General features: G+C 36.7%; 1 protein-coding gene across 13 annotated transcripts in view; it reads right to left on the bottom strand.

Moving 5' to 3' along the window:
• The window catches only part of IRAG1 (inositol 1,4,5-triphosphate receptor associated 1), a 79,887-nt gene that overhangs the window by 18,366 nt on the left and 46,900 nt on the right, over positions 1-14,621 (bottom strand). For 9 of the 13 annotated variants that reach the window (XM_064657312.1, XM_064657316.1, XM_064657314.1 and 6 more), the window contains 8 exons: positions 10,606-10,706; positions 9,428-9,498; positions 7,489-7,662; positions 6,438-6,515; positions 5,912-5,961; positions 5,439-5,480; positions 3,716-4,300; positions 1,248-1,326 (listed from right to left, as the gene is read on the bottom strand). In XM_064657312.1, coding sequence (XP_064513382.1) covers positions 1,248-1,326; positions 3,716-4,300; positions 5,439-5,480; positions 5,912-5,961; positions 6,438-6,515; positions 7,489-7,662; positions 9,428-9,498; positions 10,606-10,706 — 1,180 coding nt within the window. Of the gene's footprint in view, positions 1-1,247; positions 1,327-3,715; positions 4,301-5,438; positions 5,481-5,911; positions 5,962-6,437; positions 6,516-7,488; positions 7,663-9,427; positions 9,499-10,605; positions 10,707-13,498; positions 13,691-14,621 lie in introns of those variants that run through there. The other 4 variants (XM_064657322.1, XM_064657323.1, XM_064657320.1 and 1 more) reach the window with 3 other exon arrangements.

The raw sequence follows: 14,621 nt of genomic DNA, 5'->3' as shown, positions 1-14,621 counted from the left end.
AAAACGGCAACTATTTTATATTTTCAAACAGAGCCTGCTAAATAATTTCCAGGAAATTACATATTAGCAGAGTGACAGGAATAATATTATCATCTCTAAGAATCCAAAGCTATAATCATTAAATATAGAGGACAAGAAGTGTCTTTTAATCTTGTTTCATTCAGACTGAAGATGAGTCTCTTTCAGAGCTAACGTGAAATGCCTCAACCATCTCTCAGTGTAACAGAAACTTAAGGCCTTATGAAATAGTCCCAAAGTAGATCTATGAATTAGCAAAATGAACAGCATTAAGAAAAATTGAGATTGTCTTTGGATCAGATTTTGGACAATCAGTTTCAGTTAATGTGGCCTTAAAATCACTCTGAACAAGTCCTGACTTTACTACTTTCAAAGAAATACACAGTTTTGGTGTAAATATTTTCATTTGATAGCTCAGCACTATTGCTATTTAATCCTTCCACATGTTGAACTGTCCTCAGGTTTATATCTTTGCTCTTTATTTTTATCCTGAATCTTTTTAGATGCATCAAATCTCTTGTGCTTGCATTAGTTTGGAAAAAAAACGTTTGGTGCCGGATTTCTTTTTCCTCATTTGTGTAGAGTTTTAAGCCTTTTCCTTAAAAAACCATTTCCTTTATTTTTCTTTAAATATCATAGAAATTGAGCTTAAAAAATCCCCCTTAGGCAGGGCAAATTTTCCCAATCCTTCAATCACATTTATGACTCTTCTGTGGCCTTACTCTTTCTAATATAACATTGACACAGAAATGTGTACCAGAAGTGAAAATGCCATTTCAACGCTTGCCACACATATACTAAAATAAAAAAGCAGGAATAAAGCATTCTGTCTCCTGTTTATACTCCCAAGGATTAAATTCACCCTTCTGACCACAATATCTTGCAGAGGTCACATTCATTCAATCCATCACTGCTGAAGAGTTTTTACAGAAAGCCACTGAAACTCAAGGCAGTCCTCCAGCTATTATGTCCAAAATAGACTCAGTTCCACATGTGCATCTTTTCACTTGGTTGTAATAATACCTACAGCATCTTCTTGGCTCAGGTCATCAAGAAATTCAGGTAGTTTGATTACTGGTCTCTCTTAATCACCATTTATTACCTTTCTCCATGACTGCTTCAACTACTGTTGCAACTGAACAAAAAGACTTTTCCTCCCACCCCTCCAACAGTCAATTATAAGAATCAGTGTATAACAAACACTCCTTTCAGCTTTTATGATACTGCACCTTTTTCCTGTTCAGCTGCTTCACTAAGTTCAGGAAGTTTAAGTCCAACTAAATTTTGATTTCTCATCAAAATATGCTCCTGTTAAGAAAAATAGTAACATATCTAAGTAACTGAACTAGAAATCTCAGGTTAAATATCCCTTCCATGTGAACAGTGAATATAACATTTACTTTAGTTAATAAACATAATGCAGATTATCTATATTAACTTATAGTCAGGTGCTACATAGCACAGATACACAGACATTCACACACACTTTAAATTATTACATATTTCACATTTCATGCAGGCATTATTTAGAAAAAATCCTGGTCATGCAAACAGAGATTTGCAAAATGTGCCTCTTACTCAAATAGAAATACAGAGTTTTGAAAAAGAGAGTTTTAGTAATTGGGAGTGAAAAAAAGCAATTTTGGACATAGCTCCATTAACTACTAAGCATCCCAGAAAACAGAGAAAATTCAGAAAATCATGTATATGAGACTTGGCCACTTTGACTTGATTAAGACCAGAGCTTGGGATTCTACAGCTGCAAGTTAATGCTTCACTGTCACTGTATTCTGCCCCTACTCCTTACAGGTACGGAAAAATGCTCTCCAGAATTAAATCTTGTTGTATCATTTCTCCTTTTTTCATCTCTTTCATATTCTCACATATTTTTTAAAATTCACAAACACCTGCTTTTGTTTGTGGGTAGACAATTCCTACTGGAGGCAAAGTTCAAAGCTCACCTAACTGGAATTACATATCGTGTTGTATTAATTTTTTAAGTCTTAGCAACTTCTAAGCCATTCAGAACTAGAGAATCTTAGACTAATAGAATGGTTTGGTTTGGAAGGGATCTTAAAAATCCTTGAGATCAAAACCCTGACCAGGGACATCTTCTACTGGGCCAAGTTGCTCAAGGCCCCATCCAACCTGTTCTTGAGCACTTCCAGGAATGGAGCATCCTCAGCTTCTCTGGGCAACCTGTTCCAGTGCCTCACCACCCTCACAGTAAAGACTTTCTTCCAACATTATATTGCTCAAGTGTCTCTCTAATCAAAACTTACAGTACATGTACACTAAGACTATGTGTGTTATATAAACAGGAAAAGATGAGTAGCTGAGCTGCCATTCCCAATGCAAAGAGAATGAATTAACCAAAGGGCAGAATTTGAGGTCCTCGCCTGTCAGCCCTTTGTTCAGCTTAAAATATTGACTACTGGGGATCAAAGAAAATATTCTTATTAAGCTGTTCAGGAAAGTACCTACTACTACTTTTTTTTTCTTTCAAAGGATATTCCTGTAATAAAGACATGATAGTTGCTTTCTTATGGTGGTTTATCATTTCATGACATTTCTGCCTTTTTTTCTTAGGGCTTAATTCTTAACTTTTACTAATCATTTAGACAATTATTTAGCAATTAGTTTATAGATACCACAGTGTCCAAGTCTATGCTTCTGAATTCTGACACATTTGCATCATGTTAGAATTAGGAACTGTGAGTCTGGACATTCTCTACCTGCCCTTGCCCTCAGAGACCCCCAGTTTTACAGCTCTGGACACTTTGAGACATTTTCTGAGAATGTTCAATAAGCAAATAATCATACCAAAACCATTTACTGTCCCCTCAGACCTCCAACTGTAATGTTATTGCAAAGGCTGGTATTCCTGAATGACAGGACTGCTGCCTTCAGAAGGGAGAGTACCAACCAACACAGGACTCAAAGACACTCAGCTGAACAAAGTAAAAGTGAATTTTAAATCCTAATAAAGTTTACAAACAATATATAATACACAAAGGCTTGTAAGCCCTTATACAAGAGTACAGTAACTCCAAACTTCAGTAACAGATTTCTGTTTCTACAGAGGTCTCAGCCCACTCATACAGAAATGAAACAATTAGTCACTATATTGTGAGAGCCTGTGGATCTGAGGATAATTCTGAAGGAGTAGAAAAAGCATATCACAGGGAAGCAAAGGAAGTAAAAAAGCATAAGTGACTCTTTTAAAGAGAACTTCAGGTCTAAAATTCTCTTCAGAAATAAAATTAGATCAATTTAGTCCCATGTACGTTTTACAAATAAAATGATTGTTAATCGGTTGCTTTCTCTTTATAGGTCATGTAAATGATGCAAAAAATGAGCTATACTGTGTTGTAGACCCACCTTTCTGTCAGACTGAAAGCAATTAGTACATTCTTTCAGTATGACAATGTGCCAGAGCACATGCATGCATACTGAAGATACCACAGTGCACTTGATGCATGTTGAAATAAAATAATTCCATGGAATTACTTACAGATTACAATTTACTAAAGTTGCAAAGGAAAAACATGATACAATTCTGTGTTGATTTTGCTGAAACTGTTTCCTACTATATCACTATATGTATCTTGCAATGATAAAAATAATGCTAGCAAGTTGGAAGTTTAGCAAGATATGAAAACAACTTTAAAACAGGATACAAGTGGTTAGGACTCACCTCTCTGAGCTTTGTCAGCTTCTGCATTCGAACTGGTTGAACTTGGATTTGAAGGTCTTTGAATGCTTTTAACTGATTGCTGGGTTTATTACCAGCATTATCTTCCTCAGATGGTAATTTTGAAGGTGTTTTCTCTTTCTGCCCAGGCTCCAAGCTGTCCCATGACACAGCCCGTAGCAGAGGAGGACGCAGTCCACACAGTTTAAATTCTGGTTTACATGAAACTTTATGGTCCCTCATTTCTGGAACAGGCATTTTTAGCTTTGAGTCCATATTTCCTATCCCTGGTCCTGGTAGATGGGTTCTTAAAGGAACATCATTTTCTTTTCCTTTCTTGAGGAATGATTTTCCAAGTTCATTTTCACAAACATTCACACAAGTATTAAGAGACATTCTGCCACCATCACCACCTGAAGGGGAGCATTTGGGTAAAGTATCCATATGTTTACGTGGATCAAAGTTTTCTTTTTGGTCAGATAGCTTCTCTTTGGAGTTTTCAAAACCAGCAGAATGAGGAACCAACCTTCCCTGAGAAATCTTTCTTTGATCATTCTGCCTTCGATCAATTAATCCTTTTGCAGCATTCTGAAAGTAGAGGGACACACATAAAACAAAGAAACAAATTCAGATTCCTCTGTTCTCCCGCCCAAGGACAGATTTTCACTGTAAAAAGCCATTTCCTTTTCAGTGACATTTGCTTTTAAACATGTGCTGTTGACAAAAGAAATAATTTTTAAAAGGCACTTAAAGAATACTGAATTGGGAATCTCCTCTCTGAACTTTTGAGTTAACCTCTCCCATTCCTGACTCCACTACAGCAATGCTCACACAGCCAAGTTCCTCATCATTTTAATGTAAGGTTTGTCTGAACACACACCTTTAGCCCTGTATCTTACAGCACTGTTACTTTCCTTTGTCTCTTTTCTGTTAGTCCCTCACCTCCCAAGGGAACAAAACCCCATGGGCTTGTACAGTAAGTTAAAGCACATATTGTAATTTCTCTCTTCTTTCTTTGTGTGCAGTACCACAGATGATAATTTGGTTGCAATCTCTACAGGAGAAGAATTTTTGCCTATACCTTGGCTCCTTTGGTACAGAATCTGTATTTTGTCTAAGAGTACCTGTGTCAGCAATTTAAGGCCACCAACATACAATGTGACCATGGGCTCTGCCTTAGATATTTGCTGCTCCTCTCCTTTATAGTTACTGCTCCAAAACTCTGCTGCCATAGTGGTTTTTGTAAGCACGGCCCATTCCACACACAGAGAAACCTCTTTAACCAATATCACCTAAAACAAATCAGGAAACATTAATATAAACTTCTCCACTGGTAGTTGTGTGGAGCAGTAACATCCCACCAGTGGTAAGGAACACAAGGTTCAGTAACCTCTTCCACTGAACCAAAGGGGTCTGGAAGAGGATGTCTGTCTGAAACACTGGCATACACCAAAGTGGCTATGGTAGATATTTTTGCTTTACTTCTAAAGTCATTTAGTGTATTGATTTTAATTGAGCTAGTGCAGGGTGCATTATAGGATGTAAAGATCAACTGCAGGCCCATTGTCCTCCACCACATTTGCAGGTGCTTCACAATTTCCTAGAGCAGTATAATTTTCTTTTCACTCACTGAGCAGTTTTTCAGTGTTTTTAGTCACAGAAACAAGTTATATGTGTTAAGACACAACCAGCAGACTTTGTTCACCTCTTAACATGAAACACTTACCTCTGCAGTTTGCCTGTCATCCTCTTTCACAGTTCTGTTATTCTAGCAAAAAAAAAGGGAGAAAGAATTGCCTTACAGGGTTATCTTTCACATCTATGCTGCAAATGTTAGATATAGATATTAATGGATAAACTTTGAATCTCTTAATTTTTACATTGCTTGTCACATTTATTTATGAAATAAATTTAGGGATTAGTTTTTTTTTGTAGATTAGGATTATATTGGATCTTCTTCTATTTTCTACACTTAACAGATCTTTATGATCTTTCAGCACTTGTTACCTCATGGATTTTTGTCTTCAGAGTAAACATTTATTAGTCACTTGCTCTGCAGAAAAAACACATCAATAATCCAATCTTGCTGTATATAAACCAGTATTCCAAACATCCCATTTCCCTGGGGACTAAAAGAGCAGTACATACTAATATAGTACTGTAAAAACCAGGTTACTGCCCAGACTATTCAGCTCTTACCTGCCCTGGAGATACTGACTCAATACTAGTGGTTGTGCATGCATCAGACCCTGGAAAGATACACACATAATTAGGGCATATTCTGATATTCTGCTCAGTTTTTACCTCTATAGCATTAGCAACACATGTGTGCACAGTTCTCCATAATATAGAAAGGAAAAAATTTAAAGGTCAAAAAAACTAATTTAAAGGAAAAAAATATTCAAAAATATAGTAAGTGAAAGATCATTAAAGCTTCTCAAAACTCCATTATTGAATAGTTTAAAAAAGCAGAACATGTAACCTTGCAGCACCACAGGAATAAAAATATAATTAAATATATATATGTAAAACTGTATTTTATATACATTCATGGGCTTTATAATATTTGAGAGTAGAGACTTAAATCTACTCTTGACTTCTCCTCAACAAATATTAATTTTTTTTTTGTGCGAGCTTTTATAAATTAAAGTTTGAACCTGAAAATGGTTGGACTTGTTGATCTTAGAGGTCTTTTCCACCCTTACCTATTCTATGATCATTTTACCTGATGGAACTGGAAGAGTGAGAGAGTTGCTCCGAGATGCTACTGGTGAAACTTTAGGACTAAGAGTAGGGGAAACTGCTTCATTAGAAAAAAGACAAAAACAAAAAAAAAAAAGGTAACTTTACTTTCTAGGCTTGTAGCTTCTGAATTTTTAAAATTCAGATAAGATTAAAGCATGAATATCATAGTCATCAGTCATATGTTTTTCCAGAACCTGACAAGTAATTTTAAGTAAGTTAGGAACTTTAAGTATGTTTTATTTTTTTTACCTGCCAAAAACTAATACTATTTTGTTAATACAGAGAATCCTTGTTCTCCTCAGTTTTCTGATACTGTAAGCATTGCAGAGAAGTAGCATAAAGCAGGATTCAGGTGGAATTTAGGAAAAAAAGAAAATTTAATTCTAGTAAGTGTAGCTGTGGGGTTTTTTTTCCCTACAGAAACTGTCAAGCCAATTTTAAGATGAAACTTTGTTTGAACTGGCTTTTCAAAGCTAAATGAAAGTCCTATTTCATGGTAAAATGGCACTTTGTTCCAGTTTTCAAACACTTCATATAAGGGGAAAAATAATTTCAATTGACATTCTAGAACAAAACATTTTATTCTGCTGTTTTCAAAGTATGATCTGGTTCATTTAGCTTAGTTTATGACTATGTTCAGAATAAGAGTCTGTAATTATGTCTGGGGTAATGTTTTATCAGCAGTATGAATCATTAAAATTTCATTTAATGTACAATAGGAGCATTAGGAAGAAAATACCCACAAACAGTAATTTGTGACCATTTTTTAGATTTTAATAGAAATACCTCATGCTTTCTTGTTACAGTATTTGCAGTGTGACATTCAGGCACTTAAAAACTTCACAACATTTTCCACTGACACATCTGAATAGAGAGATCGGTCATTTCTGTTTTATATGGAATCATGAGAGGGGCAGAGGGATTCTGACCATCAAATGAACAAAGTGTATCTAAACAGTAGCAATGTATGGATTACAGTAGTACCTGTTTGAAGTAGAACATACAATCCTGTTTTCAGAATCTGCACCTACCCGTGGGTGACTCTGGGAGGCTGCTCCTTGACTTTCTGCCTCTGCGCATCAGAAACCTCTCACTCACTTTCTTTGCCTCTTCTAGTAACTCAAGGTTCTTCTTCTTGTCTTCCTCTGATATTTTGACATCTGGTAGCTGATCATTTACCAGGTCAATCACGTGCCCGCTGTTGTCTGCGTAGAAAACATCAGAATTAGAGCTGTACCTCCAGTTTCCAGATATACTGTGGCATGTTGGAGTAACACCTATAAATTTAGCTTTGAGCTTGCATTTAACAAACATTAATGTCTGCACATTTCTAATGTTATATTCTCAAGTTTAGAGCAAGTCCCCCAAAACACAGATAACCCACTAAGATTAAATTCCTATGATGAAAGATGCTCTGATATGTGAAACTGCTTTTTTCAGCAGTGTCCCCAATACAGTTGTTCTAATTTCTAAATAGAAGTGGCATTAGATCCATCTCAACTAACAGTCATGGCATTTCTGTTGTAGATTGAGTCTTTTCCTGGAATCTGTATGTTCAGTGTTTCAAGGCTAAGATCCCACAAATTCACCAGGCAAAGATTTATGCACACTAGTTTTAAGAAACAGGTGATTAAATGAAATAATCTATAACTAAAGTGCAGAGTTTGGAAGTTTAAAGATTTTATTCTATGCAGACAGAAGAGCTTTCCCCACAAGTGCAGAAGCAACAGTGAAGCTGCACCTGGCAAAGCTGTAGGCAGGAGCTGAGCAGCTAAAGCCCAAGAATTATAAAGCTGTTTCAAAAAGCAAATCAATCTCTACCGTGTGGTGGACCTGCAAGAATTTTCCAAAGCAAAATTCCCAATAGAATACCCATTAGAATACCCAAGGGTTAAAGAGGGTGTTGTAAGAGATTGCTTTTCCTCATGCACATTTATGTTGATGTTAGATAAGTGACCCAGGAGGGTGCATGGACCACAAACTGGAGGTCACTGTCTTACACTTAGGCCTTTAGGTTAATGCATTGTTTTCTAAACAATTTTAATTATTTGTAGGATGAACCCATTAATTCCTGGCTTCCAGATGGTTTGAAAACACGAAACTTTGAGCACCAATTTTTACAATTCTCAATGATGAAGCAAAGAAGGCAGCCAGTTGTAGGAAAGGCAACTTTGTGAGTTGGTATAAATGGCTTTTACAAGCATCTAAAGAACAGCTTGGATGGGGGGGAGGAGGAAAGTCATCAGGTAATATAAGAAAAACATTTTAAAATCTGACAAGAGCCATTACAGAACCACCAGTTTTCAGAAAAGCTAAGGACATGAGTAAGCAACAAAAATTCAAGGGTTTTTGGTTTGTGGGTGTGGGGTTGTTTCTTTATTGGGTTTTGGTTGATTTTTGGGGGGAAGGGAGTGGTGCTTTGGCTTTAATTTCCTTAAATTTACATCAATTTCAAGGCTGTCAAATATCATGCCCATAGAGTGAATATTCTTAAAGCAACCTATTTTCAATGAAATATCTGTTTTGGTTTGAACCAAGATTTGTGTGTTAGAATTTTGAGAGCTGGTCCTTCCATGACACTTTCCCTCTGCCAGCAAAAGAGAAGATTTGCAAGACATGGTAATTTCTACCTTCCTTGAGCAAGTAAGTTCAAAAGTAACAAAACCCATTATTACTGAATAGTAGTCTCTATTCAACAAGAATTTAAAGCGCATACGTCTTCAGCCTTCTAAAAATGTTAAGCTAATGCAGCAATCTAATAATACACATATTTCCCTGAGTCACTCTGCATGCAATGCATTTACAAAATTCAACATGCCAGCAGTATTCCCTGTGCATGTGAGGGACACATTACATAGGGTGCACAAGAAAAAACTGTAGTCAATGCAGTCAGACTCCATAATTAGGTCTTTACTGCATGTCACATTTTCTGAGAAAACATCCCAGCTTAAATGAGTAATCTCTTCTTACCAACAGAAGTCAATGAACTTGTTGAATTCCTATTGGCACGGTTAGAATGTCTCCTATGAGGACTACGAGACCTAGAGAGAAGAATTTTAAAAAAAAGCCCTAATTATCTATAAAAATTTAACAGTAAAAAGAAAGCACTTTGATTAAAAAAAAAAGAAGACAAAAAGCATTTATTGTAGTTCCTCTCATCTCCAAACAACTGGAAAATGGAGGAGTTGCAGAATGAAGGAAAATTGTAGAAATTGCTCTCACAAAGGAGTTCTGAAATTTGCTAATGACCTCATACACTGTGAGTTTAGATTTCTCAGAAAAAGTCCTAAATCTCTTTAGACCATCATCTTGACTTAAAACTCATGTAAATGTGGTACATAGCGAAAAAAATTTAGTGTTTTTAAATGGTTACAGCTTCTTAAACTAAGTTTTAAGGCTGAAATAATTCCTTAGGCTCCCACACTGACACTCCCATAACGTCACACGCAAACCTGGTGAAAGTCTCAAATGACTACAGAAATTTAAATACTGATCTGGCAAATAATTTTAAAGGGATGCATTGCAGTTCTGACTCTAAAATAATCTTGAAGTTTGGTGAAGTACAAGCAAATGATAGATTTATAATCATAACTTTCTGATTCATTTTTTCCCCTGTATTTTAAGTCCAATGGTAGGTCAATAAATTAAAAATCCCAGGTCAGGAAGTATGCTTTATCAGAAGAGTGGAAATAACCTTAATTCAACTTAAAACTGAAGTTTTCCACTTCAAACAGAATTATTATTTCCATTTAAATGCTTACTTTCACATATGCTTCACCTCAAGGTGGTATTCTTGTCCCATCCATGAGAACGGGCCCAAATATCTGCTTCAAAACTCATTGTGTTAAATTATTAAATCTGTATTAAATCCGTATTCAAGACATTTAAGTTGTCCAACTCAATGAGTCAGGTTGGCAGGCTTAGTATTATATGCAAGTCTGGTCTTTTAGTATCAGTTATATTCCTGTTCCCCCACCCTGCATCCCAAACACCATCATCAAAATGCAAAGACAATATGAGCAAATCACAAATGGAGAAATAGTAACAATACTTTCATACAATATACATTTCAAAGCAGTATTTTAGAAACACAGCACCTGGAATTACTGTCCAATTTATGCATAGATGGGTAATATATTATACAGTACCTGTTAACCAGATTTTTATCAATTTCTGAATCTGGTGTAACAGCATTCTCTGGAAGAACAATAGAAGGTGTGCTGCATGTTGTCCCTTCAGCTCTAGTGTCCTGCATGGTTTGTGACAAATATAAAAATGCAGTTAAACAGAAATTCAAACCACAGTATGCTGATGCTCTATGTGAGAAATAATGTGCATTGCTCAATTTAACTAGAAGAGAAAATGACTGAACTAAGAGAGAATTAGCTCTAATTAGATAAAACAAATGTGATTTACAGGCCTACACTTAAATTACTAAAAAGAGATGAAGAAGACTCGGCTTCTTTAAGAAGTTTTAGTGCATGCAAGCTAAATTCACTAAGCATGGAACTAATGAGAAAGCTTTAGAATAGCAGACACACTGATTTTTCACACAGCAAACCATTCTTCTACTGAAGTAAATGTACAACACTATAGTGAATTTATGAGCTGAATGCAGGGGTGAAAAGCAGCTCTATCTAACAGGGCTAACTTGGGCACACAAACCCTCCAAATGGTACTAGTGTGTAATGAAAGCTTGAATAAATGCAGTATTAAGTGTAGATATGATACCCAAAACATCAGAAAATAATTTTAATGTTATTTTGCTAAGGGTTGCACGTGGCTTTCCTTCGCATTACTTGGAAAAATATTTTTTAAAAATATAATTGCAATATTTAATGAAATGATGATTTTTAAGCAGTAAAAGAAATTGGCACGGAATATTAATGTATGCTTGCCTGCCTAAAAAATATGAGACCTTGCCCCAAGAACTTAATCCCACACCTTCTGCACAGTGATGCCAATCACTTGAAGAGAAGGAATCAGTTTCCTGTGAGATATCACAAGTGGAGGTGCCTCAAGTTGGAATAAAGTCCTGTGGATTTCTCATATGCAGTAAAAAAATGATTATGTCTACCCCAAGCACTACATTCAGATTAAAACCAATAGGCAGCTGGAGAAGAAACTTCCCATCATAACCCTTCTCCCTCTCAAAGGCAATGAAATATGCCTTGATTTGGACACATGATTTAGGATTCTTGATTCTATTGTAAATAGCTTTTTTTTTTAACTAAACCAAAAACATGTCATGCAGCTCTACACTTCTATAGTCATAATTCTCCTATGAAGTTCCTTGGCAAGTTCACCTCGTCAATCACAGGAAAGCAAGATGGGAAACATGCCAAGAAAACACTGGGAAGATTTAAGTTTTAGAAAAATACCCTTGCAGGACTGTAAATGTTAGGATGCTAATGCATATGTGATTCAAGTGCACAACTGACACTCGATGACAACAGTTTGAAAGCAATATTTAGTCACATTCTTGAAAATGTTACTAAGTAATCATATCTTTTGTCAATGACGAAACTTCAGGTGACCGCCCTGCCTGCAGGGCAAAGCAGCTGAATACACAGGCACATTGTTTATACACATCTCACCACTGCCAAAAAGCAAAAGCTTTTGAACGACCTAACATCAGCCTTGAAGTCACTCAAGTCCATTTTAGGACTCTAAAACCAGCTTATTAACAAAAAAAAAAAAGAAAGAAAGATTAAAAGAAAAGAAAAAAAAAGAAAAGAAAAAGAAAGAAGCTGCAGCCAAGGCTAGTTCGGGTCAGGTAGAAAATATTAATCTTGGTCAGCAGCTGTAGCAGTTCAACATCTACACAACCTCATGGCTTCTATTGTCCAAACCTACTGTACATTCTGCAGGAGAGGGGCAGGAAGAGGGAGGGAATGACTCTCTTTGCAGGGCCAGTTGGCTCGAATCAAAAGGAATCGTTGTACTCTGAAGAGCGCTCAGGCTGCTTTATGCAGGTCTTGGAAGAGAAGCTTTAACAGGAAGCTTAGTCTGTCTCACAAAGCTATACAATGTGCACAGAGATGACACAGAAGTTTTCCATCACCCTCCCATTGTGTGTCTTTAACTGTGCTCTCCTTGTTAGCTTCCAGACCAGTCTGCTCTTCAGCTATTCCCAACAGCTGCCTTGCCGGTGGCTGCCCTGCTACCCAAGTCTTTGCCTCCTTTTTGTCCCAAGCCCTCCCCCCCAAAAAATGTAGGGTAAAACTGACTCCACCTCTATTGCTCAGGTGGAAACTGCTCCATATGCTCCACATGCTCCACAGGGATGACCAGGTGCCACCTAGTCTTGCAGGGAGGTGTGTGCAGGGCTGAGAGGGTGGCACGTGCAGTTTGGTCCATAACAGAATATCCAAGAGGACCAGGATTCTGAGGGTGGAGATGGGACCTGCAGACATTCTGGCTGTTAAATTCTACCAGAGCCTCACTAAGCATACAGAAAACGTGTTTCTGAAAGCTTTATAATCCAGCCAGATTTGGATGGATGTGAACATTAATGAGGGGGAATACAAAACTATCCTCTGCTAAAAGGCCTACTATACCAGAAGAGTCAGATGATAGAGCTTTACTGTATATCACCTGAAGTCTTTAAAGCACTCAGAAAAAAAAAAAGAAAAAAGAAAATCCTCTGCCACCTGATCATATTCTTAGATATTAATTAAAAGTCTGGATGGAATTCCAGAAAAAATCTGGCCCAAAACAGAGACTTATGTGAAAGACCTCAGAAAAGTTATGCATCTCAGAGAGCAGTCTCTGGAGTGAGATGGGATTTTAAATAAGTTTGATTTTAAATGTTTAAATGAGGTGCTCAGCTTGGAGTTTAGCAAATAAGGTAGTGTAGCTGTATCTAGTTGAAACAGGAGAACAAAGCAAACATGGGACACCACCCATCTGAACAAAACAGATGACATGCAGTGGTCTGATAGAAGTACAATACAAATTTAAATAAGGATAATGAGAGATAAAAGAAATGCAGGAGTTTGAATGATGGAATAATCAGTGTATGAAAAACATTATGAACACCTGAGGCAGACTTTTCCTCAGCAGTCAGAAGAGCCAGTAAAATAGTGATCAGGATACACAGAGAGCAAGCTGCAAATAGACACAGGGATTTTTGATTTAAAAAGAGGGAAAGATGACAGCTCACAACCAACCCAGAAAGCGTAGGGAGATTTATAGGCCACTATGAATTTTAACATAACTGGTAAGGACGTAATCTTCTTTGATGCAGTTATGCATTACATTTATAGAAATTACATTTTTAACACTAAAAACCTGAAATGAGTTTTTAAAAGTGTCAGTGAAAGCATATTACAATATTATATTACTCTATGTGAAATAAATCTAATTAAATTTAAATTTGGAAATGACTAAAAGTTTCATCTGACCATGAAGTTCTATGATTTATGGTAGTGAAAATGATTTTGTATAAAAAAAATCTAAAATGTTCAATACTTACTGCAACAAGACAGCACACAAACTGAGGTTGAACTAAGGGTTCAACTACATGCTCTTAGTTCAGATCAGAGGTTAAAGTTCTTTGAATTAGGCTCAGTGCCCTTACACCTGTGTTAGTGGGAATTTCACATCCACCTCCCTTAGGAACTCCCCAGAGCTGAGGAATACTATGGTGATTTTTGTTTAGAATTAGTCAGAATGGTGAACACTGGCTGCTGCAAGAAATACTGAAATGGAAAGCTGTATTTGTTTTCTCAAATGAATTTGAGACATATAACCCAAGTCTTCCCATCATATGAAAGGTATTTGGAGCTTGCAGGAAACTACATGTGATGTGAGGTTCATTTGCTTTCTGTCAGAACTGGTTTGTGAATCTGTGTGCATTTGGTCATGCAGGGAAAAGGTGGGGAAGCACCTCCTGAAACAGAATGAGGAAATTGTTAAATACCAGACAGCACTGTGGAAAAGGTGATATTCCAGACTTGGGAAGTTTTGTTGAATGGCAGAAAACAAATCCACCAGTTGTTAGTTGTTTCCAATGCCCTCTCCTGGCTTGCAAGTCCTTCTCTCACAATAATAAACCATTTTACTTGTAGTGACTTATAGTCACACTGCAGAATTTGGTCTGCAGCAAGACCCAAGAGTGACAACAGGTATGAACAAGATCAAATCCTCACAACGTTGGCCA

The sequence above is a fragment of the Pseudopipra pipra genome, chromosome 6 (assembly GCF_036250125.1).
Source record: "Pseudopipra pipra isolate bDixPip1 chromosome 6, bDixPip1.hap1, whole genome shotgun sequence".
NCBI classification, from domain to species: domain Eukaryota; kingdom Metazoa; phylum Chordata; class Aves; order Passeriformes; family Pipridae; genus Pseudopipra; species Pseudopipra pipra.
The sequence above is the reverse complement of the archived record's forward strand: the minus strand, read 5'-3'. Positions and strand labels throughout refer to the sequence as shown.